We start from the raw sequence: 23730 nt of genomic DNA, 5'->3' as shown, positions 1-23730 counted from the left end.
AAGCTATGAGAAAGGATTGACTAAGGGCTAGTGACTCTTCTATGGAGTGTGGTGCACAGCTGCTTCCTTGATATTTGAGTCATGGCTCAACACTACGGGATTAGGCACTATTACCAGACTTGTATGTCCACGCCTATCTGATAGGCACTCCAGGCGCATACGCTTCGATCCTTTCATTTAAATACTACCCTTAATACTGTTCAAAGCTTTCAAAAACCACAGTTCCATCATTGTCCTTCGTTCAGAAGCGCTATGCACTCCATCTCCACATCCGTGCCCAGTGGCAGTTGGTGCAACGCAACACAAGTGCGAGCTTATGATACCATTAGATTTGTGCTCGTAGAAGAGAGCGTAATTCGAGTAGCATTGAACTGAAGGAGAGACGAGGTATATAGGCTTGGGGCTCCATCTAAAGAACTCATCGTGGGCCTTATTGATGCGACTAAAGCTCTGCATGTCGGTGATGTAAATGTTCACCTTGACAACATTGTGTAGACTGCTTCCAGCTGCTGTAAGTTATATGTCCTGAGTTGTCAACTTGGCATTGTTTGAAAGATACAGACTGTTTACATTTTAAACAATGTGACCTGTCCATCTTGAATAGATGTTTTCGCCGAACCGCGGTCACGATACACTTTTCCATCTGCACTCGGCCACATCCAGCTGACCCAAATACATAACCAGACACCTCCATCTACACACTGGGTGGTGGGTACTCCGGGTGCACTGCCACTCCCTTAGCAACCAGCTTGCTCTCAACCGGCGCCTCCTCAGGGTTTGGACAGTCCGGAATAACGGTACACAGAGCGTAATCAATAGGCACCCCTTCAGCATGCTTTGATTCCTAATCAGAAACCACGGAAGTTGAGATCCATGTCCAGTCAGAGAGACGAACGACACTCGAACCCTCTGTCCGTTCCATGCCATGGTAGATCCCGAAGATGGACCCAGTACCTGTTAAATCGGACTTCCGGATGCGTTCAAAGTCCAGTGTTGACTTTGTCCAGTGAGGAATCCCACATTCAACATCGATATCCATCTGTGTTGAGACGTCAAGAAACTTCGGGCCGCTTGGGCCATCGAGCTGCTCGGTGAGTTGGAAGATGTAGGCGTGTAGCAGATGCTTCTGTAGCTCAAGAACCTCCGCAGGACGCAGCTCCCGTAGCTCGACCACGCTTCTGACGGGTAGCACGGGGATCTCTCGCTCCACGAAGAAACTACAGAGCGTGTTGATGGTTTTGTTGATCTGCTGGCATGTGGCGACATCAATGGACATTCCATAGTCGTCAAGCTTTAGTTTGCCATGTTCCGCCTCTCGAGAAGTTCTGGGTGTCGTGAAGTCATCGTATTTCGCGGCGAATCCTTTCCAGAGCCCGAGGGCTAACCACATAGACCCTGTGCGAGCAAGTGGTTTGGTCCAGCCCTGACACTGCGAGGCGAGATCATGTTCCGAAACGTCGTCGTTGAAATGGAGAAGCCTGTCAATTCCTTCCGACAATAGGGCTGCGAGCTGCATTTTGACCTGACGGACAACGGCGCTCTCGGATGGTAGCGCCACGAAGAGGGCGAGGCGGTGGTCGAAGCCAAGGACGTACAGGGCCATGTCAAAGATGTTCGAGTTCTTGCCAACCAAGCCAATTGACAAACTCTTATCGCCAAGGATGCCCTGTACATGGAGACGACTTATGGTGTTGAGATGTGCTGACTTTTCAATATTCGCTTCGAAGAAACAGCAGACGATACTTGGTCCGTCTACCCCCCAGTTGGCAAGGCATCGGACGACTACGGCGATGAAACCGCCAGCCTGCTCGTTGCAAATTTTGAGACGACGATAATGACTCCCAAAAGAGACGAAATCGTCTACGCTGGAGGACTCAGTGTAAATGGAGATGCTGGTAGGGACGTTGCGAGTGCGGACGGCCCAGGCCACTTGCTCAAGCCGTTCCTCTTGACAAATGGGTAGGTTGATGCGTGTGAGTTGACCTGTGACAGCGTCATGAATGATTTGATCTCTGTGAGACGCCAGGATAAGGTGCACATTGTCGAACCCATCCAGAGGAAAGGGAGGCCGTGACGTGTGAGGGACAAAACGGACGACACAGCCGTTGAGGCTTGCTGTGCTACGACTCCGGTAATCATTGACGATGCTTGAAAATCGGTGCTCAAAGTCCCCTTGATGCATCAGTGTGAGGTTTGTCACCAGAAAGACACGGTCTTGATCGCATACGTCCAGCTCTAGTACGCGGATGATGATTCGGCGGTCTTCGCTGAGATCAAACTGTGGGAGCTTGTGCTGCCAAGAGACGACAACCTGGTTCTCAAGGTCTCGCTGGGACTCTCTCTGGAGGGCTCGGACAATGTCGCTCTGGTCGGTTCGGATGACTCTTTGGACTTCTCTTCGCATAGAAGCAATGCTGTCTGGAGGGTTGAGCGACAAAGGGTGGGGACAGCCCAAGTCGTAAATATACAGCAGCTTCCGTAGAGCTCTTGGCGCATCCTCTGAAGAGATGGTCATGACCCGGATCATGTATTGGGACGACACATCGGCTGCCCACTGCACGGTTGCGATCAAGGAGATAGCACATTCGGCCGACATCTGGGGATCGATGACGAAGGCGACGCAGAGAGAGTCGGTAGGCGCAATATCCATATTCCAAGACTTAAGCCCAGGACCATTGGTCACTCGGTAGCTTGAAAGCGATTCCCTCCATCCGTGATAGCACAGGAACTCGAAAACAGGACCCTCGTCGCCCTCATGATCATCCTCGAGTTTGTCGTGAGCAAAATAGGCGGTGCCAGCATCCAAGGACGACCCGACACAGATACCCCATTCCGCATCCCAGAGGCCGGCGATGATGACTTGCCAGACGTTCTCATCGGACATGCAGTGGCGGGAGACCTTAAGGTGGGCGAAGCTGACGTTTCTGGGGCCGGGTGGGCTGTCGCTGCTTGCCCATTCGCGAATGCCTTCGAAGGCAATATTCGGAATGTCCATTCTTGATAGGGCGGGCGGCCCGTGACGGAGAAGATCGGGATCGAGAGCGATGGAGGGAAGAGGAGAACGGAGTTGACGTTGAGGCTCTGAATCACACCCTCTGGGAGGAGTTGCGCGGACGTGAGGATGGATCGAATGCGAAGGTCGGAGATGAATGGTAAACAAACGTAAAGGCGGAAAGCAAAGAGGCGAGTCCTCACTCTCTGCACTCAAAATTAAGTCGGTCAGATAACGCAGATAAGTGCAGTGCTGGGCACTGCTGGGCAGTGCCAGATGTTTTCTTCCAACTCCTAGTAACACGGTAAACAGTAGGAATGCAGGCGGGGACAAAGCTATCACGAGATTGGCTACTAATGAAGAGCAGAAGATTTCATCAGAGGTTGGTACTCTGACAAAGGATGATTTGAGCAGGTTCAGACGGGGATCGAAACGAAGGAGAATAGGACGCGGAGGTCTAATGGGCAGTTTAAAGAAACTAGTAGTCAATGTTTCTTATTGGAATGAGAGATAAGAGCTGTCTTGCCATCTGTCGCAGCCGTTTGACATTGCCGTCTGGCAAAGGATGTGGCGCCTACGGTTACACGGCAGACTGTGAGTCACACACTGCATTCGCTTGCTCTTTGTTTGTGCTCAGAGTATGAGCAAACGAACAAAAAGCGGCAGAAAAGGTGCCTAGCAGCATGTGGTTGACACGGTCCTACTTGGCAGGGCGAACCAAAGCCCCAACACGTCCACACCGAGCAAGGTGCATTTCTCTTCCGTCGTAAGGTGTGAAGAAATCTCTGAGAGCTTCTTTATGCTTTAACAACTCCCCATACAGTTCATACAAGAAGGTTGCCTTTAAGCATCAGACACCACCTCCAGCTAAGATTGACATCGCGACCCGTTATTAAGGTACCGCAGATCAAAGCTGTTCTGCTGGATAACAGCAAGGCCGTGATCATTGCTTGGTCCAAATAACATTCAAACACTTCTGGTAAGTTGTTTCAAACAGATGATTGGCTGCAGCTACTTATGTATGGACTCGAAGAGTGGCTTGATCATCCCCAGTGTGTACAGCAATGATTGCATGCTTCCGCCCCGATAAAGAGTAATGCTGATACTGGGACACTATTTCAATAGAGGATGAGAGTTAAATATCACGTTGTGCTAACTGAGCTACTGCTTACAGGTATTAAATACCAAGCTGCATGACCGACGCGGCACAGGCTGAGGTGAGCGTCAGGGGTCCCGCCGGCTTTCATGAACATGCGACCGTATTCGCGGCCCAATAGGTTGGCCGCTGGGTAATTCCACATTTGGACGGGAGGCTAATCATAGGTAGGTAGTGAGGTGAAAGGAGCTGACAGGCTTACTAGCTGTTCCTTCATCACTCATAAATAGGCAGCACCCTGCGCTTCGACTTAGTCTGCTAACCGAGTCCATTCCCTCTCTTTCTTGGCCAACCCTGCCTCAAGACGTCTTCTCTACAATTGCAATCGAAGCAACTAGATCAACGGCCGGCACCATGGGTGTTCACGCAAAGGCTGCACTTATACCATGGGACCCTTCGAACGAGGCGCATTTTAAGCGCATGCATGTTCAGCGGGTCGCTTGCGGCTGGCGCTATGAAGAGGTGGAGGAGTGGAGGAATAAGATGCTCAAGAGCCAGAAATTTCTCTACTGGATCGTGCGTTATCGTCTAGTCTCCATGTTAGACGTCAGTTGATCCAGAAGGTTGATACTTAGCAGATATTGGCCGACGACCTTAAGGGGCGAGAAGAGTTGCTAGCAACGCATACAAGCCGGTACCCTGATGTAAGGATCGAGAGAAAAGCGACTCACGGGAAACTGAGACGTCTGACAAATTCCAGGAAGCTGAGGAGCTCTCAGATACAGCGGATACAGTATTCAACACGTCTCGGGAACCAACGAATCGTCACTTCCTCCCCATAGGTCATATCGCACTCGAATTGCTTCCTGAACAAAACGAGCGATTTCAACTTCCATCATCTACTATATGGATCATGTCGCTCTACATTTCATGGTACACATCTTCAATGACTTACTCGAAGGGCCGCTGACCACTGCAGGGCACTCCAGAGTGCTGGCCTCGGACGTAGTGCCATGGCCGAAACGGAGAGACTTGCAAGGCACCCTCCCTTCAACCGCAACGTCATCGGCTTGGACACGGTTCAGAAGCATTTTCAGCTCGGAGACAACAATTTTAATAAGACATATTACAATTCCAGTGGCGCAGAAGTGCGTGCGATCGAAGAATGGTACATACGTCAGGGATACGAGGTTGTCAAGAGGGTTGATAGAGGGTACAACTGGCACGACCCCTCGACTGGAGATATTCTTCCAGTGCCGCTTGTCTACATGGCAAAGAGGTTTGTGTAGGGAGTGGAGAACATCATGGCCGCCTGTGTGATACGAGACCACTGGGCAGCAAGCCTTTACTAGTTAGACAATACTCAAGCTGATGGTCCTCCTTTTACCATCCGCTCGTAGTCTGGAAGCTGCCAAGCTCCGACATCCTCTCGGAGAACTCGCTTGCCAATGACATCCACTCTCAGCATCATGGCTAACCACATAAAAACGTTGGCAATGGTGACACCGAACGAAGACGTCGGTAGTCTACTCCAGAACGACTCGCCATCCGTCAAACCGCGTTGAACTTGATCCATGAAAGGACGGAACTTTTCGTCGTAAGCCTTAAGCGCAGATGGAATGCCGTCATTGCCAGACTCTCGACAATGCTTTTTGATCTCCCCAGCCAGCACATATGCCCCCACCATGCTCGACGTCGTTCCCATGCCTGTGGATGCTGAGGGGCAGAAAGCAGCATCTCCAACAAGAACAACGCGACCCTCGGACCAAGCATCGAGTTGAACAACGCCGAGACGCTCACAGTAAAAGTCGTCGGTGACCATCATCTCTGCGAGGATCTCATCCGTCTCCCATCCCGCACCTTTGAACATGCCCGCGAAGGCTTGCCTCTCCTTGTCCATGTCCCCCTTGCGAATATCCTTCATCCACTCTTTATCAGTCTTGCAAGCCATGTAAATCTGGACTCTGGAATCGTCGTTGCGTCTGGTGAAGATGAATCTTTTTCCAGTAGCGAGATAGAACCGCGCATCGTATTCTTTCCCGTTCTGGTTTTGACGAGGAATGGTAAAGTAGGCGATGTAGGCACCCAGATAGTGAGTAGGATCCTCAGCGTCTGGCCCAAGCATGGCTTTGCGAGTGCGTGAAGCTTGGCCGTCAGCACCGACAACGAGATCGAATTGGCCGTTCTGCCCTCCTGAAAAGGTGACATTAACGACGCCGTCATGTTGTTCGAAGCTTTCGACAGTCGTACCAAACATGTACTTGACTTGGTCCCTGGTTGATTCGTGTAGGATGTCGCAAAGGTCCTTTCTCATGATCTCGAAATCGGTGGTAAATCCTTGAAGCCCTTGGCCGCTCCTGTTAGCTGGGAAATACGCCCATCGTTTGTTCAAGGTGTCGACGATCTCTAAGCCTTGCTCTTGAACCGACTTGGCCCGAAACGCCTTTTCCAGACCCATGCGTTTCATCACTTCGATGCCGAGTCCGCGCAGGTCGAGTTGGAGGCCCGTGGAGCGCAATTTGGGATAGCGCTCAATGACAGTGACGTTGAAGTTTGCTTTGGACAGCCAAAACGCAACGGCTTGGCCGGCGATGCCAGCACCGCAAATGAGGACTCTTGGCTGTGACATGGCTGGTTTGGGTCAAGATTGGTGGCTGTTGGAGTGAACGTTGGGCTTTTGCATCTGTCAGCCTGGAACTGTAAGAACTGCTATCCTTATAAACAAAGAAATAACCGGTCGGCGATTTCTCGAGTCGGTGAATTGGGAATCAAAAGGCATTTCGTCGTGATATTGTTGGTTGTAAGCCCGAAGAAAGCCAGGGATGAGTCGTTGGCCGGATGTATAAAATGCCGACCGTGCGGATCGGCCTTAAAATGCGGCCGAATTGGCAGCGGCTGTTGGAACCAACGCCTTTGCTGGGATATCTCGGCAATCATGATTGATTGGATGGACAGGCCAGTCCTTCAGTTCGTCGACTGTTGATGGCGTCCTTCTAGCTCTGAACTGACTACATGTTTCCTGTTTCTTAAGGTGCCGCAGTCGCTTAGGAGGAATTAATAGGCGCGGACGGTCACAACTGAGTTGAGAATTGGGCCTTTTCTTAGGTAGTTAGTTCCTGATTCAAACAGGCGTGAATTTGTAGTGAATATCCCAACTCTCGAATACTATATGTTATTGTCTCTCCTCCAGCACTCAGGTACGTGTGTGTTCCCTGATCTGGTCTGCCTTATAGATGGACAATGACCACTTCCCCCGCTAGCTCAATGCTTAGCGTTTGGGCTCTCATCCAAATGCAACAAGACGAGCAAGTTATGATGGCCCCAGTGGTGGCGGTATCGCTTTCCGTACACATACATGGGAACGGTGAGAAGCATTAGGAACCCTGTGATGCCAGCGATTGTGTCAAAGAGTTCGGCTGCACCCCTTGCTACATACCAATCCACAATGAAATTGGTCAGACTGCACATGATCAGCATATGAGCATATGATAGGGAAAGGAACCATGGATTAACCCACCCGTAGAAGAAAAAGTTCTTGAACGTGATGTTCATGATGAACATTTCGACGGCATGTGCAGGCTGAGCGTCAAGTGCATAAGCCATGGTGACGCTAGCAGCCACGCTCATGCCGAACAGCGTGATGCCCCAAATAGTAGAAATGGCGTAGATGGACAGCTGAGATTCGATTGCATGGCCAAATCCCACTAAGCCAGCTACAGAAAAGATTGCACCCACACTTGCGAGGACAAGTCTGAATTCTGGCTCATACACACCCTTGTTGCGTCTCGTCATGAATTTGATAAGAGGATCGGAAACAAGGCCCAGAAAGATGGTAGCGAGAGCACCTCCGACAAGTGGCCCAGCTGAGACGTAGCCAACCGCTGCAGCGTTGAATCCCCATGGAGGTGCCGCAAACATGACACCGGCAAGGACCGACATGGCCACAAACCACGCCATAATCAACCCAGACACGAAAATGTTGTACGAGGCGATGAGGTTGAGAATGATGAAAATGCTGGCTAGGACCATGGAGATCAACGACTTCTCTGTGAACCGCCCATTGTAGAGAGCAAGCTCCTGGTAGAACGTCTTTGGCCGTGGAAGGTCGCTCGTTGTAGAGCCAGGGCTAGACTTGCATTGCGCGATTTCAACATGGTCAGCATCAGGCCTCTTCTCCTCAGCTCCATCAAGCTCTGTGTTGGAACCGATTCGGTCGATATTGAAAGCAGGCGATCGGTTGTACGCGGTCTCGGGGACAAAGAGAATGACAAGGATGGTCTGTATGGCCACAAACGGTAGAAGGATGTGAAAGTTGTAAGGCCATCCGAGCCTGGTTGTGATGAGGCCAGCGAGGACGGAGACACCGTTGCTTAGACTGCTCAGGAAGAAGATGACCAGAGCAACGTAGACACCCCGTTGATGCACAAAGTAGATGTCGGTCACGACAGAAGTGCAAAGAGACTCGTATGCAGAGGCACCGAACCCCTGAAGCAGTCTTCCCGCGACGAGCGTGTTGTAGTTTCTGGAGAACTCGGCAACGAGGCACCCGGCGAGGCCGACGACAGAGGACACAACAAAGACAGGTCGCTTCCCGTACTTTCGAGCAAAGGCTGAAGCGAAGGGGGAGACAGCACCGACGGCGAGTAGCATGTATCCGTTCAGCTTGGCAATATCGGAAAAGGATCGATTAAGGTCGGTGGCAACCTGGACGATGCCGGCATTCAACATGGGTGCCTATAAAGCAACATTAGTTAATTCACAGGGTAAAGCTGACTGGAAAAGGGGCGACCGTACAGGAACCACGCAGACAAAGGCCGTTCCAAGGAGGATGATGGCGAAGACGGCCATCTTCTTGGAGTTGGACCAATTCAACGGATCATTGGGGTCATCGGCGGGCTGCGGAACAAGAACAATATGAGATTCCTTGCCCGAGCCGCGCTTCAGACGCTCATGACTCTCGGAAGGATCGGCGGCCGACTGGTCGAGAGTGACGGTGCCGGGGACATGATGACCGTCCGTATTTTCTAGAACTCCGAGGCCCATCGTGAATGCCGTGAAAGATATTAGATGAGATGCTGTCGAGAAATTCCCTGAACCCAGCTGGTAACTCCCAAGTACTTAATACAATTCATCACTATCACTTGATCCCTTACAACTGAGCTGCATGCGCTAGTTGTGGGGTAGTTAAAATGCGGGGGTGGGGAGAGAGTTGATGGGTGCGGGTCAGGTGAGCCCTGTAAATCCGGGGTAAAATTCAGAGAGGACACGACGATGACAAATTGAAGTTGAGTAAACAGGGGCTTTCGAACCCCCGTGCTTCGTGACCTCCCCTGCTTCGTGACCCCCTTGGCGAGTGGATATACCTCGATATTTTGCTCCTCTGGTCGAGGCCAATCGGTGCACCTTACCTTGGCTCCAGAGACCAGGTGTTCGAAAGCCCTCGACTCGACTTACAGGGTGGCTCCTTGTAGTATAGCTTGTTACCTCTTTATAATAGCTTTTACTTTTATGCTGTTTTAAGAGTTCAATATTTACTTCTAGGAACGTAACACGAACAAGACCATAGACACGGCTAAGTGTTTTAAGATATATCTTATATTAAACAAACACGCAGGCAAATGTTTGAGGTTACCATGTAATGCATACCTTCAGAGCCTGGTCTCCGCATTCGATGTCGAAACAAAAGCCTTGTATCCGATAAAGAGCCCATTGGGATCCCATTTCTCTCTAATCCTCAGGAATTTCGCGCAAGCGGACTTTGACCATACTGGGATCTGCAAGACAAATCATGTGAGATTTACGTTCATGAATCCGGGCACCGCATCACTTACACTAGAAGAGTGAAGACAACCAGGTGACTGGTCAAAGTCAGCAACATACATTCCGCAGGCGACAGATTCAGCCTGCTTATATGACTGTTGCATGACTTGTCGGACTTTGGTTTGGAGTGATGCATCTTTCCATCCTGAAAAAGTTGAGATGTAATACTGTTGAGGAATGCTGAGCACCGCATCTGCCTCATCGACGTCCAGGGTGTCAGCCATGTAGATGCATCCGTATGATGATCGCGTTGGCAGATTACACATGGCTGGCTTGATAGCTTGAATGAGCTGCAAGGCGGCTGTGTCAGAACTCGATTTCATTTGTTTGAGACCTGAATACGCACCTTGTCACGAGGAACAGCTGGATCATTGAGAATGCTGTTGATACCCCATTTCTGACCTGGAGTTTGTGGGTTCAAGAGGTGTTGAAGCTTGAAGAACTCTTCCCAATCGACTTCAGCCACAGGCTTAGACTCAATCAGGCATCCTTTGAGGTTTTTCGGCACCTGATCCCAGACACTGAGCATGCTCTCTGCCTCTGAAAGACTATCCGCATAGGCTGAAATGTTGACAAGCAGCAGGAGAGGTGAAGTCGAAGGCACACTCTCATCAGAGGAATCGGGGTCAAAGAGCTCGGGGTGCAGGGTACAGGCCGCCGTCTCAGTGAAGGACTTGGGCATCTGGCTGTTTCGTTCAAAAGCAAAAGAGAGGAAAGCCTCGTAGTTGTCTTTACCGGAGAAGGTATAAGCACAACCATAGTGTTTCTTCTTTGGAATGGTACGGCTCCAGATTCGAGTAACGACTCCAAAAAAGGTCTGGCCAGCGCCACGTGCAGCCCAGAAAAGATCAGGGTTGTCAGTCCTGCTTGCAATCAGGACCCTGCCATCGGGAACTACAATCTCCAACTTGATTATCCAGTCGGTGACAGTAGCTCCCCATCCTCTCATGAAGAAGCCTTGGCCGCCGGCGAGGCAGAAACCACCCAAGGCCACATCTGGAGCATGTCCAAAGGGGAAGAACCGGCCTAGAGCGTCGGTGGACTTCCAGGCCTCGTACACACGGACGGCAGGGCCAAAGGAGACTTGGCCAGTCTGGGAATCGTATTTGATCTCCCTGTTGAGACGACTGACGTCGATCAGGATGCCGTTGTTGATCAATGATGGCTTCGATGGAAGGTGTCCTCCCGATCGAACACCCACGGCCACACCAAGTTCTCGGGCCCTTTGGAGTGCCTTGGACACATCCTGGACTGACTGGACGGCGTGGATCTCGATTGGAAACCTGCCAGTTTCCTCTTTGTTGAAGTAGCGCTCGCGAGAGTTCTCATAGTCACTTGTCCCTCTTTGGAGCACGGTGGGTGTGATAACGACGGGCAAAGCGCTGCCAGTCATGATGGTATCGGGGCGATAGATGTGATATTGGTGGAGATGTTTAGAAGTGTGGTGTGTGTCGAACTGAGGGGAAGCTTGAAATTTGGCTGTCAGCCATTTAAGTCTAATTCGAGGGTGATCCAGCCGAAGAACAGAAAGGGGGTTCCTTGGCATGCCGAAGGATCATGTCCTGACATGTGTGGGGTAAAGAAGACGGCAGCCGAGTACGGAACCGGGAGAAAAGAGTACGACCCAACACACAATCTAATGCCTCAGATTTATTGTTACTGTTACTTATAAAGACACAAAGCAGAGCGGACCAGGTGAATCGAGAAGAGAATGTTAGATGCGGTGGTTGGAGCAGTTAGATAGATACTGGTACGCTATCAAGAGCCAAACACAAAGGCCAGCCAGAGCCCCAGCAGCGTATCGAATCTAATGGCTTGGCCAATACTTGCCATCTCGCGATACTGTTCCGTCATTGCCTCTGTTCCCTCGAGATTTTTCAACTGACCACCCCCTAATTTCGCGATGGCCGCAGACACCGAGAACGGTTCCCAAGGCTTCTCGCCATGGACAAACGCGATGACGGCCTTGGCAAACTCTTCCGACGCCGCCCTCTGGGTGTTGTCAAGCTTGTCGTTGTAGTTCTGTAGCAGGAACGAGATGTCCAGAATGTGCGTACTATGACCCTTGAAGGGGCCATCCCAGGGATTTGGTTCAGCGAATTCCAAGACGAATGCATCCCGCGGAAAGCTAGCGGCGAATGCTCGCGCCGCGGCTTGGTTACCAATATCAGACCCGAAGGTCAGAACTCGTAGTAAAGCATCTTGGTCATCAAGCTCCGGGGTGATGCCATAGCACCTGAGGAGGCGATCTGCTGCACCGTGGTGACTGAAGAGCAACTTGCGGGCGAGGACGGAAAATCCCGAGGCGATGCCTTTTCTCTGAGAAAATAGACCCATGAATGCAAAGATACTAGCCTATATGGTATGTACAAGTCAGCAATAGTTTCAGTTTCCTAGAATATCATGTTGAAGCTTACATCTAGGGGAGAGTGGATGACCATAATAGCTTCGGACGACTTGGACTTGAAAACGTAGTCCTTGGACTGCATGAAGCTGAAACTCTCGTTGTAAGGTACGAGCTCTCCGTCTAGCACTGGAATGAACGGAAGGGTGGGATTCTGGGCTTTCTGAAGCTCCTCAATGGAGATGACCTGGAGAGCTTTGATTCGTTCCGTGGCGGACAAGTCCTTACACCCCAGAGCACCGATCAATGTTTCATAGCTCGACTCGGCCACTGATTTGCTGATGGGGCCAACGGACGGCGGGGCACCGCCCATGACGATAACCCGAGAGATGAGAGCCTCCTCTGTGTACAGAAGACGGACAGCTGACACTGAGGTGATGGATCTTGATTAGTCTTATTTCTCGATAGCTTTCAGAGAGGGCTCAAGACTCACAGCCACCCACACTTTCTCCTACTACGGTGATACGATCGGGGTCACCTCCGAAACCACTGATATACTTCTTGATCCAGTGAATCGAGGCTCTCTGGTCTCGCAATCCACGGTTCGTCTTATATCCGGCCTGCTCAAGCTCCTCGGAAGCCGCGAACCCTGGTGCCCCAAGTCGATAACTAGCAACGTCAAGGGTGAGTGTCTTGTACCTCAGAAAAAGGTATATTTATCAATCTGTGAACATGGTACGCACTTGATATTGATGCCAATGATGGGCTGACCCAGCTGTGCCGATAGCCGCACGATGCTGGCCATATCGTATTGCGGCCACCAGTTTGAGCCCACCGCAAAGCCGCCGCCATGGATAAACACAAAGACGGGAAGAGGGGTTGAATGGTTTCCCGATGGGATCGATATGTTCAGGGTGAGGCAATCAGTGCCCGACAAGCCGGGGAAATCGGGCTTTGGCAGCGTCTTCTGGATGGACACCATTTCATTGTCTACCGCCCGAGGGTCGGAAATTGCCTGCGGCCTGCACGTCATTAGACCGAGACCTCCCTCGCCCTGCAGGGCCGTAACTCTTACCCATGCTTTTTGGCAGTTATGCCGCCACCGTCGTATGTGCTCAACTTGGGGTTGTCAAACCAGTGCTCAAGCGACGCATACTTGACTCCCAGGAGTTGTATTACCCCGCCGACGCTGAGACATTGAATCACGCCAATATCTGGGTGAGAAATTTCAGCTGGCTGAGGTTGGAAGGGCGCCATGGTGGAGGAATTGCCGAACAAGAAAACGAGATGGTCTAGAGAAGCCGATAGTTCAACCCCCCTGAAACTACGGCACTCATCTTGATATCGACCGACTTTTGTTACCCCATGGGGGGCCTTTGTACCCCACATTCAGGGGCTCCATTCAACTCGAGAACTGCCGGGGACGCCTAAACACAGGCTTCTAGACTTAATAATTTGAACCCTGATTATTACCTATCTCAGACAAGCCATTTCGCCAAGTACAGGCACCTCGCCCAGCAAACGATGCCGTCAGCTCGCGAGTACATTCGCCACCCCAACGGGCAGACCACAAGCTATTTTTACGACAGCTTCGTGGATCCGTGGCGTCCCAGCGAGACTATTTTGATACAGCATGGCTTTGCAAGAACAGCTGATCATTTCTACCACTGGGTTCCGGCCCTTGCGCGGCGCTACAACGTCATCCGGCGAGACCTACGCGGCCATGGAGGTTCAAGCTTTCCAACCGATCAAGATGGTTCATATGACTACTCAACCGCTACCATCGTCGAGGAGATCAAAGACACGCTAGATCAGCTCCAGATCGACAAAGTTCACTTTGTTGGCGAGTCTACCAGCGGTATGCTGGCGGAGATTTTTGCCGCCACGTACCCAGACCGAATCCATTCTGTCATTATTTGCTCTTCGCCAACACACCTCCCTCAGGCCGCACAGCAGTTTCTGGCCTTTGGCAAACCTTCGTGGCCTGCGGCATGCCGAGAGCTAGGGTCACTTGGCTGGGCTGAGCAGCTCGCGGCGTCAAGTGGGACTGTGTCCAGCAGCGACCCAGACTATGTCAAGTGGTGGATCGACAAGGTGGCAGTCAGTGATGGGGAAGGGCTTGCGTCTTACGCCGAGTTCTTGAGCAAGTTGGACAGTAGACCATACCTCAGCCGCATCAAGGCACCGATGCTTATCCTCTGCTCGACCAACAGCGCCATGGTTACCCTTGAATCCATGCGCGAGCTTGCCACCCAAGTTCCAACTTCGAGATTGGAGGCGATTGAGGCCAAGGGCCATGAAATCTATGCTGAGGCTGCTGACAGGTGCCTTGCCAAAGTTTCCGAGTTCCTCGAGAGTCTCCAACTTGGTCAACAACAATGAGTGCATCCAATGCTATGGTGCTCTTACGCGTTTGGGTTCTTATGCCGTCCTGTATAGATAGATGTAACCATTGTGGCTGTGGTCGACAGCGTACGTTAGACAATCCGTCAATAAACTCAGTTGGCGCATTTAGTGTCCAAGTTACTCAGGAGCTCCAGAGCCGCACCATGTAGCATCTCTGGACAAGCAACCCCCTACACCCCCCTTCTTTGTCTTCTCATTAGGGGTTGGCAGCACAGTTAGGGGTCGTGTCCAGGTTGTGGCTTTCACTGTGGCATGGTAGCTCGTGGTCAGTCTGGGCGATTGCGCCAGAGAGTTCGCCGTAATTTCCTTATACAAACCTCGGGTACCAGTGAAACTCAACCCTCCTGCAACTACATTCAATATCGCGACGTTCGGGGGCAATTTTTCTCAGCACATAATCTCCATGCACTGAGATTTCATGATAAATTTAGTTTAATTCAGGTCAACTTGTCAATATCTGAACCACATCCACCTCTAAAGGGGAGAAGCTTTTACTCATCCTTCGCATCCGTAATGTGCAAATACACAGAAGACCCGTCTCGATCCTAAGCACAGGCCATAGCTTAGCATGTTTCCCGGCGTATAAAGTTCATCTAGACTTTGCACAGGGGAATCTACTTACAATGCATCGTGGGTCTTTGGATGCCTCTTCAAAGACGCTATATGCAGCTTTTGCAATTGTTGGCTCGATATTCTCCCGCTTAGCGGCCTCGATACCCAGAGACAAGTCCTTCAAAAACATCTGCGTCTTGAAACCTAGCCTCCATGCGTTGCTGCTTGGTGCATGAGGTACAACGTTGGGAACGGGACAGACGTTGTCGCCCATAAAGGTCTGCCCAGTCGAGTTGTGGATGATCTTGTGTAGCATCTTGGGGTCAACTCCAGACTTGACACCAATGGCCATGGCCTCTGCGATGAGTAGCAGCACAGAGCACGAGATATAGTTGTTACTTATCTTGGCTGCCAGCCCGGATCCGACGGAGCCACACCAGAAGATCTTTTCAGGGTCAGCCATGGCGGTGACGACCTGCTGCAGTCTCGCGGCTGCCGCATCATCTGCAGCTGGTTCAGGATGGCCGATCATGAAAGACAGCGTGGATTTTTCAGCTGCAGGAACGCCCCCCTAGGAAAACGTTGGATCAGCATGCACACTGCCGAGGGTGGGCGGTCTGTTCTCACAGATACAGGGGCATCAGCGTATATGCCCTGGCCTGCCTCTCTCACCAGCTGTGACACCTTCCGGGCTGTCTCGGTGTCGATTGTACTGCACTCAAGAAGGACCCTGTTCTCATTCCCGAGCGCCGCAACGATGCCAGTTTTCGGATCAAGATAAATGCTCTCCACCTCCCGGGGGCCAGGAACCATGCTAACAACCACATGGGCTTTGGAGGCCACATCGCGTGGCGAAGTCTCAATGTGTACTGGCCCAACACTGCCAAACTCGCTACTGAATCTCTCAGCTGACGGCTTGTACACGTCAAATACGTGAAAAGAAGCACTGCTCGGTAATTTTCGCCTGATTGCAGCGGCCATTGGGTAGCCAACAGCACCGAGACCTGCAGGTGTGACCAACGTTAGTCAAAAGACGGTTATCCAGCTGGAGAACCTACCGATGAAGCCCACGTTGAAATCCATCTCGAATGTATTCTCTAAAGACTAAGATCGTATGAGTAGAGCTAGTTCTTTGTCAGAATGCTCCCGTATCAAGCAAGGGAGTTATCTACGTCAAGGTAACGAGTACGAATCAGACCCCACGTTAGAAATGCGGGTAGGGTTTAATGGTGCCCCATCTATTTACTACCCCACAATCCGTCGCCAACCCCGGACAGAGGAGGGAGTCTCCTGATCGACACTTTTCTAGCAGTTGGAGGCTTGTTGATAAAAGCGGCTCGCGATTATAGGTCAAGCCGCGTCACCTGCTCACGATTGTCCCTGTCCCAGCTAGCCCGTTCGAAACTGTTCATTCACTAGCCATGACCACATCCAAGCCTTTGAGGGTTGCTGTCATCGGCCCAGCGGGGTTCGGGGGGTCATATCTGTGCGCGGAGCTGATCAGTCGTGGACATCATGTCGTTGGATTATCCCGCAATCCAGAGAAGCTGGGGTCCCATGCCAACTACGAGCCGAGGCCTGTAGATATCGACAACAACACCGATTCCCAGCTGGCAGAGGCGATGCGCGATGTAGATGTTGTCGTGAGCGAGTATGGCCCCCACACAGCTGGGCACCAGGCGCTGCAATACGGTGAGCCGTCTCTTGGGACCGGATCAGTTGTTGTCACTGACTATGATAGTTCCTTTCATCGAAGCCGTCCGAAAGATCATCTTGGCTGTCAAAAAGGCCAAGGTTGGCTACTTTGTCATGGTCGGCGGTGCCGGAAGCCTCCACATCGCTCACGAGGACGACCTGTGTGTTGCCGACAGTAAAGACTTTTTCCTGGCCTACCGCAGAGCCATTGCGGACAGCCATGCTCATGTCAGCTATATGGAGGATAGACTGGGGCCCATGGGAGGTGGCCTGCGCAGGTATCGGAACGCGCGCCTTGTGCTGAGGAATTCAGACGCTTCAGACGATGAGATCAAGGCCGCAAAGGCGACTGTCGATGAATACGAAGAGGGTGTGAAGCAGGACCGGGCCTCGGACTTTATAAAGGCCGCGAGAGCCAGCTACATGTTCTTTGATGGAAACACGTCTTTCAACTGGACGTTTGTGTCTCCCAGCCCTCTGTACCGCCCAGGGAAGCGTACTGGCAGCTACGAGGTGACGATTCACAACCTCCCTCTGAAAGGCGAGCCCAAGGGTGAAAATCGGTTGGATGGCAGACTCACGGGCATCTCGGCTGCGGATCTTGCCATTGCCATTGCGGATGAGGTCGAGTCACAGAAGCACAAGTACCAACACTGGACTGCAACGGCTGATCTGTCTGACGACACGCCGGCCCCCTCTTATCTTAGGCTAGAGTAGAGTCTCTCCCGACCCAAGCCCTGATGGTACATTGATTGAAATTCTCTGTTGAAACGAACCTTACTCCTTTCTGTGATTGATATCTGTCAAGGAACAAACAGGCTCATTCTAATAAACCTCATCTTTATGAATTGCGCAACGATTCCAAAAGAATCCACAGCCGCAGTAACAAACAACACAGCTAACCCCATCCATGTTACCCCATACCAAGAGTTGCTAAGCACCCCACAAGTAAATCTCTCATGGTGGCCCATATAAGAAGGCACAATATAGCGGGTCGCAAAGACAGTCAACACGTTCTAACGTCAAAATCCTTCATCCGTAATCCACAAATAATCCAACAACAAAATGTCCAACTACCTCTTCGATGAAGCCGAACTAGAAAATGTTCGTGGCAAGGTCATCTTGGTCACTGGGGGTGCTACTGGCATTGGTCATGCCATCGTCACGCTTGCCCACCGTATGCATGAGCCTGTCCCCGAGGCGAGACATCAATCAATGCTAACTCATCCAATAGAGCATGGTGCAAAAGTGGCATTCTGTGATGTGAATGAAGAAAGCGGGAGGAGCTTCCAGCGGGAGCTTGGCAGGTAGACACTCTCAGTCGGTCCAACGCAACTGTGTTGACTCTTAACATCTCTAGTGACGTCCTATTCGAGAAATGCGATGTGTCAAACTGGAGCGAACTCCTCGGATTTTTCCAGTTCACATACACCAAATTCGGTACCATCGACTCGGTCATCTCAAATGCAGCCATCAACAGGATCGAAAAGCTCGAGGACCCATCCGACACTCCAACATCCGAGTTGCCAGCTCCAGACATCTCGGCCCTCAATGTGAACATGATTGGTACCTGGTATGTTACGAAGGCTGCCATTCACTTCTTCGGCAAGACTCCCGAGACCAAGTCTCAGCTTGTGCTGTTCGGATCGGTGGCAAGCTACTTTGACACACCGCCGCTGTACACCTACTGCGCCAGTAAAGCCGGAGTTCTTGGCCTTATGCGGGCTCTCCGGACTCAAGTTCCAAAGCAGAATATTACTGTAAACATGATTGCACCATGGATGACAGGTAAGCAACTCTCCCCCTCGACTGACATGTTCCAGCTGACAAGCAATCACAGTGACCGCCATGGTAACCGACCACGTCAGGAAGGTCTGGGGAGAGCTACCAGCCAACTCGCCACTTGATGTTGCCAAGGCCAGCTTGTTGCCCATTGTACGCCCGAAAGTGAATGGCAAAAGCTTTCTTATAAATGGCGGCAACATTACGGAAGTTGAAGATAAGCTGGATGAGACGCAGCATGTGTGGTTGGGTTCGGAACTCGACAACAACATGAGAGAGGGCCAACGTAGACTTATTCCATAAGCCTCACAATATCTAAGCAGTTACTATATGCAGAAGTATTTCTAGCCGGATTGGTATAGCTTTGGTCGATCAAGAAGACAATGATTGTGCCGGATTCCTAAATGGCTGTTCGGGCAGTATGTTTCAAGTTTGGAGTGCGTCAAGGGCAAGTGACAGTGACACCCACGCGATATATACGCAGGGCGCTTATGGCAACTGGCAGGTAGCATGTTTGATATGAAGGGACAAAATACAGGATGAAATGCCATATTGATGCAGCACACACACACACACACACACACACACACACACACACACACACACAAAACGCATTTGCTGGTTATCAAGTTGTTGTCCATTTGCCGAACTGACTGCCAAAGTCCATCTCTGGACGCCTTCAGTAAATCAGTTCGTCAGTCTTGGTACCCTCAAACTCTTTCTCGATGATACGTCTGTGCTTGTCTGAGCGGCAGGTAATGGAGCAGTCGAACGGCTCAGGAACGCTGAGGAAGCCAGCCATCATGGTCGTTGAAGGCTCGACAGTTGACCCATCGGCTCTCTTCTTCTTCTCGATATTGAAAGCCCATAGCGTCCTTGAAATGACAATAAAGAGTGACTTCTCGGCCAGATGAACGCCAGGGCACGCGCGGCTGTGAAGATGGTTAGAAGTTACTATTCAGCGGCGGCAACTGTCTGATATAGGCTTACCGGCCAGCTCCATAGGAGAAGTGATCTCTGTCGTATGGGTCCTGAGAGTTCATATACTCGGCAGCCGTGAGGGGACTGTTGAGATAGCGTGCTGGCTCATAGGTGTCTGGGTCGGTGTAACGGCTGGGATCGCGTTGGATTGCCCTTGATATAATTCATGAGAAAGACTTATTTATGCAGACCAGGATTGTAAACTTACCACCAGTTGAGAACCACCACCGAGTTCTTAGGGATGAAGTGGCCTTCGTACCAGTCATCCTCGGTCGATGCATGGTACATTCCAAACTTGTTGACTGGTCGCCACCTCAGCGTCTCCTTGATCATGGCGCGGATGTAGGGCAGATCAGCTTCATCCTCCCACTGGGGCATCCGGTCTGTTCCGACCACGCGGTCGAGTTCTTCCTGGCCCTTCTTCATGACTTCTGGGTAGAGAGTCATGGCAAGTGTCCAGTTGTTGATGGTGGTGGCGGTTGTTTCGGACCCGGCCTCAACCAAGCCACCACAGGTGTAAGCCGCAAGTAGGTCGTCGATGCCCTTTGACTTTGGGTCGTTGAGATAGAACTCCTTGCAGAAGCTGTCCCTGGCAGTCCCAGCATCCGTGGTTCTCTTCAAGGTTTCCCATAGCTCGAGATAGATTTTGCTGTCGTGGGTAAAGGCCTTTTCTCCCCAAGATCGCCAGTTGCCAAATAAGAACTGGGGTAGTTTGGCCAAGCCAGGAAGGGTCTCAACTGCAAAGGCTCCAGGCGCCATCATGATGGAGAGATTCTCGAGGACACTGAAGATCTTTGTGATCAAGGGATCCTCAAAGCTCGGGACACGGTATCCGTAGGCGACGAGCATGATGACCGAGGTGGAGTACCGGCGGTTGATGGTGTAGAACTGATCGGGCCGAGTCAAGAGGTCGTGCAGGACTACCTTGGACTCGAGGTTCTGCACAGGTCTGTACTTCTTGGAAGCATTCAGGTTCAAGAGGGCATGGCTATGCTTCCGAAGGCTTCTCCATTCAGGCCCGTAAGCCATAAACAGCTGGCGTGACTTTCCGCTGGCGATATTTTGGGCAAGGGGGAGATGGGGTCGGGAGGAGTAGATGGCTGACTTCTTGTCCATCAAATCCTTGACAGCCTTTGGAGAAGATAACCAAATGTAGTCGGTCGCGCCGATCTTGGTGTAGAAAACGTCACCGTATTTGCGATGCCACTCGCGGACCTTGTTGCGCACCTGCTCCGAGTCGGAGAGATCAAAGAGGTTGCCTATCAGAGGCCAGCCGGGGGGCCCTGGGGGTAGTTTTCGCCGGCGAGGATCCTATGGAAGGGACAAGGTTAACAAGATCCAAGCCTGGACTAGGTTTGGTGGTCACTAACTGTGATGGAGTTTGGAACAAGAGAGATGTAAACGCCAGCAAGCACTAGGATAAGAACAACGGCGACGGGAACAAGAGCGCCTCCATCCAGGCTTCTGAGTCGCTGCGTCTGCAGACGTACAAGATGTACGACGTCTTGGTGGTTGATTAACTTCATGTTTTAGGACGGATTCGAGCGGTAATGATGGGGGATCAAGACCAAGGTGATGCCACGGGGAGAAGAAGGTGTTCAAGTCAATCTTTTTGTCTCTGCAAAAGCCTCACGGCCTCTTTTTCTTCGCATAACACGTTAGTCTGCAGGCACCGGTTCAAGCACCCCATCATTTACCCCATGGAGGTCAGGTAGGCTCCTCCACAATACGCATCCCCGCTCGAGAGCAGCATGCCAACATGGCCTTGGAAATGGGGTAGCCGGTGGCTCTGGACGGACGGCGTGTCAATGTGGGGGTACAATTGGACATGGGTCTTGGCTCGTAATACAACTGTACCAACGGCGGCCGCGACATCAACTTCAAGGCGCCTACACAGCATCGAGACCCTCACAGCTTGCAATAAAGAACTTATCCTTACAATCAGACCCAATGGGACAGTAAAAATTCAAGATGTTTCACTAGGAGGACCTAGCAGAACAATGCCATTGCCTCGAGACCTGGCCTAATCACCCCTATAAATCTATATCAGAGCAGTCTCGGGAAAATTAATCTTGTAATAATATCATTATATTCCTTATTATATTTAAAGCCTAGCCCTTAATATAATAACTCATCTAATTGATAGCCTGCCAAAGAGCTGTCTGGCAATGCTTGGCATGTTTTGCCTACCCTCTGGTTACGTGCGGGGCCCTTACTCCAGCTGCTAGACTTGCCGAGCCTTTCTTAGATAGCGGAGTCAAATATGATGAGGAAACCTCTTGCGGGGCATTTACGGAGTAAAAGGTCAATATTAGGCCGTGTCGTGCCGTAGTTGATATAAAACATGTTAACTAACCAGAAACGCTCCCAGCACGAAGCCCATCCAGTTGCACACATCACGTCTTCACTCATCCACTATTATTCGAACTTTAGGGTAGAGACAATGGCGGTTACCTCGGATAGGGTAAGCTCCCACTCCCCTTGACTCCCAACGTTGGCTGACAATGGCGACAAGACCCAAGTCTTGATTGTCGGCGCTGGTCCGGCTGGCCAGCTTCTCGGCCTGATGCTAGCAAAGCAGGACATCTCTGTCACAATCGTTGAGCAAGCCGAGAAACTTGACGACAGGCCTCGAGCCACCCATTACGGCCCTCCAGCCATGAAAATCCTCAACTCTGCTGGTGTTGGCGATGATGTTCGCTCAAAGGGCTTCATCGTCGACACAGTGGCGTGGCGGCGCCTGGACGGGTCGTACATCGCTGGCCTCGACCATGAGACTCAGAAGGACAGCGTTGACCGAATGGTCGCCCTGCCACTGAGCCAACTCGCTGAGGTCTTGTACGACCATGCCAAGACTCTGCCTAAGCTCCAGTATCTATTCAACCACAAAGTGGTGGACATTGGCCAGGACGAGTCAAAGGCCTGGGTCGACACGGTCGGCCAAGCCAACGATGAGCAGTCTCGACTCGAAGCTGACTACGTCGTCGGCTGTGATGGCGCCAATAGCATTGTACGGCGCTCACTGTTTGGAGACTGGAAGTTTCCAGGTAGAACATGGGATGAGCAAATCGTCGCTACCAACGTGAGTCTGGTCTCAAGATGGGCTAAAGCCACCAACTCACGTCCCATCACAGGTGTATTACGACTTTGAAAAGTTTGGCTTTTGTGATTCCAACTTCATCATCGACCCGGAACACTGGTATATGGCCGCCAAGATTACCAAGGATGGCATGTGGCGCGTGACATATGGAGAGACACCCGGTCTAAGCCATGATGTGCTGAAGGAGAGACAAGTTGAGAAGTTTCGAACTATGCTTGCAGGTCACCCAGATCCGGGCCAGTACAAGCTGGTCAACATCAGCCCTTACAAAGTGCATCAGCGACTAGCAGAGAAGCTCCGGGTCGGCCGATTCATCCTCGCTGCCGATGCAGCCCACCTATGCAACCCTTTGTGAGTTTGGCTCTATTTCTGCGAATAGCCTCATCCACTAACGTCACATCAGCGGCGGCTTGGGTTTGACTGGTGGCATCGTGGATGTGGCCGGAGTGTACGAGTGTCTAGTAGGAATCTATACTAACCGAGCGGATCCGTCCATTCTGGATATCTATAGCGACATCCGCCGCAAGAAGTACCAAGAGATTGTAGACCCCATCTCCAGCTCCAACCTCAGACGCATGTTCAGCGTGCAACCAGACAAGGTTTTAGAGACGGACGAGTTTCTTCAAATGTGCAAGAAAGCTGCGACGGACCCCGAACTCGCTTCAGAAATGCTTCAGGTGAGTAGAACTTGTAACCCCAAGCACCGCAACGCTAAATTGATAAAAGAGCGCCCATCAACTCAACTACGACTTTACTCAACACTACACGCGATGAGGTTGGATGCATGCGAGGCCCATGGGCAATTAGGGACCGCCATAATGATGGGGTGATGCCCAACTCCCCTGGGGTTTTCATTACTGTAACCAAAAACCTATTCTATTGATAACAGAGAACCCTTGGTAGCACCTGTTGAAGATAGTTGCAAGAGTCATGATTTTCCAATCGCAAAATATGGTATCTGA

General features: G+C 51.3%; 12 protein-coding genes across 12 annotated transcripts; 5 read left to right on the top strand and 7 right to left on the bottom strand.

Moving 5' to 3' along the window:
• Positions 1-844: 844 nt before the first annotated feature.
• On the bottom strand, positions 845-2995 carry NCS57_01278600 (uncharacterized protein; the record flags this gene model as incomplete). The annotated part of the gene is made up of 1 exon (XM_053062450.1): positions 845-2995. The coding sequence occupies one exon, from the start codon at positions 2993-2995 to the stop codon at positions 845-847; it is 2151 nt and encodes a 716-aa protein (XP_052908978.1).
• A 1507-nt stretch (positions 2996-4502) lies between these two features.
• NCS57_01278500 (uncharacterized protein) lies at positions 4503-5377 on the top strand (the record flags this gene model as incomplete). The annotated part of the gene is made up of 4 exons (XM_053062449.1): positions 4503-4664; positions 4727-4792; positions 4849-5021; positions 5068-5377. 4 exons carry the CDS (start codon positions 4503-4505, stop codon positions 5375-5377), a joined length of 711 nt encoding a protein of 236 aa, XP_052908977.1.
• Positions 5378-5451: 74 nt separating this feature from the next.
• NCS57_01278400 (FAD-binding-3 domain-containing protein) lies at positions 5452-6717 on the bottom strand (the record flags this gene model as incomplete). The annotated part of the gene is made up of 1 exon (XM_053062448.1): positions 5452-6717. One exon carries the CDS (start codon positions 6715-6717, stop codon positions 5452-5454), a length of 1266 nt encoding a protein of 421 aa, XP_052908976.1.
• Positions 6718-7349: 632 nt separating this feature from the next.
• On the bottom strand, positions 7350-9131 carry NCS57_01278300 (MFS domain-containing protein; the record flags this gene model as incomplete). The annotated part of the gene is made up of 3 exons (XM_053062447.1): positions 7350-7548; positions 7606-8822; positions 8883-9131. The coding sequence occupies 3 exons, from the start codon at positions 9129-9131 to the stop codon at positions 7350-7352; spliced, it is 1665 nt and encodes a 554-aa protein (XP_052908975.1).
• Positions 9132-9736: 605 nt separating this feature from the next.
• Positions 9737-11301, bottom strand: NCS57_01278200 (FAD-binding PCMH-type domain-containing protein; the record flags this gene model as incomplete). Its single annotated transcript, XM_053062446.1, has 3 exons — positions 9737-9862; positions 9920-10198; positions 10255-11301. The coding sequence occupies 3 exons, from the start codon at positions 11299-11301 to the stop codon at positions 9737-9739; spliced, it is 1452 nt and encodes a 483-aa protein (XP_052908974.1).
• Positions 11302-11666: 365 nt separating this feature from the next.
• On the bottom strand, positions 11667-13509 carry NCS57_01278100 (COesterase domain-containing protein; the record flags this gene model as incomplete). Its single annotated transcript, XM_053062445.1, has 5 exons — positions 11667-12263; positions 12326-12681; positions 12746-12921; positions 12996-13274; positions 13328-13509. 5 exons carry the CDS (start codon positions 13507-13509, stop codon positions 11667-11669), a joined length of 1590 nt encoding a protein of 529 aa, XP_052908973.1.
• Positions 13510-13776: 267 nt separating this feature from the next.
• Positions 13777-14634, top strand: NCS57_01278000 (AB hydrolase-1 domain-containing protein; the record flags this gene model as incomplete). Its single annotated transcript, XM_053062444.1, has 1 exon — positions 13777-14634. The coding sequence occupies one exon, from the start codon at positions 13777-13779 to the stop codon at positions 14632-14634; it is 858 nt and encodes a 285-aa protein (XP_052908972.1).
• Positions 14635-15149: 515 nt separating this feature from the next.
• NCS57_01277900 (uncharacterized protein) lies at positions 15150-16293 on the bottom strand (the record flags this gene model as incomplete). The annotated part of the gene is made up of 4 exons (XM_053062443.1): positions 15150-15203; positions 15281-15781; positions 15838-16214; positions 16269-16293. 4 exons carry the CDS (start codon positions 16291-16293, stop codon positions 15150-15152), a joined length of 957 nt encoding a protein of 318 aa, XP_052908971.1.
• Positions 16294-16631: 338 nt separating this feature from the next.
• On the top strand, positions 16632-17622 carry NCS57_01277800 (NAD(P)-bd-dom domain-containing protein; the record flags this gene model as incomplete). The annotated part of the gene is made up of 2 exons (XM_053062442.1): positions 16632-16902; positions 16952-17622. 2 exons carry the CDS (start codon positions 16632-16634, stop codon positions 17620-17622), a joined length of 942 nt encoding a protein of 313 aa, XP_052908970.1.
• A 348-nt stretch (positions 17623-17970) lies between these two features.
• Positions 17971-18990, top strand: NCS57_01277700 (uncharacterized protein; the record flags this gene model as incomplete). The annotated part of the gene is made up of 4 exons (XM_053062441.1): positions 17971-18082; positions 18140-18212; positions 18266-18693; positions 18746-18990. The coding sequence occupies 4 exons, from the start codon at positions 17971-17973 to the stop codon at positions 18988-18990; spliced, it is 858 nt and encodes a 285-aa protein (XP_052908969.1).
• A 376-nt stretch (positions 18991-19366) lies between these two features.
• Positions 19367-21194, bottom strand: NCS57_01277600 (uncharacterized protein; the record flags this gene model as incomplete). Its single annotated transcript, XM_053062440.1, has 4 exons — positions 19367-19619; positions 19678-19821; positions 19877-20979; positions 21039-21194. 4 exons carry the CDS (start codon positions 21192-21194, stop codon positions 19367-19369), a joined length of 1656 nt encoding a protein of 551 aa, XP_052908968.1.
• Positions 21195-22111: 917 nt separating this feature from the next.
• Positions 22112-23542, top strand: NCS57_01277500 (FAD-binding-3 domain-containing protein; the record flags this gene model as incomplete). Its single annotated transcript, XM_053062439.1, has 5 exons — positions 22112-22132; positions 22184-22750; positions 22803-23119; positions 23172-23445; positions 23495-23542. The coding sequence occupies 5 exons, from the start codon at positions 22112-22114 to the stop codon at positions 23540-23542; spliced, it is 1227 nt and encodes a 408-aa protein (XP_052908967.1).
• Between the last annotated feature and the right edge of the window lie 188 nt (positions 23543-23730).

Source organism: Fusarium keratoplasticum, chromosome 10 (assembly GCF_025433545.1).
Source record: "Fusarium keratoplasticum isolate Fu6.1 chromosome 10, whole genome shotgun sequence".
NCBI classification, from domain to species: domain Eukaryota; kingdom Fungi; phylum Ascomycota; class Sordariomycetes; order Hypocreales; family Nectriaceae; genus Fusarium; species Fusarium keratoplasticum.
This window is presented reverse-complemented; position numbering and strand designations above follow the sequence as displayed.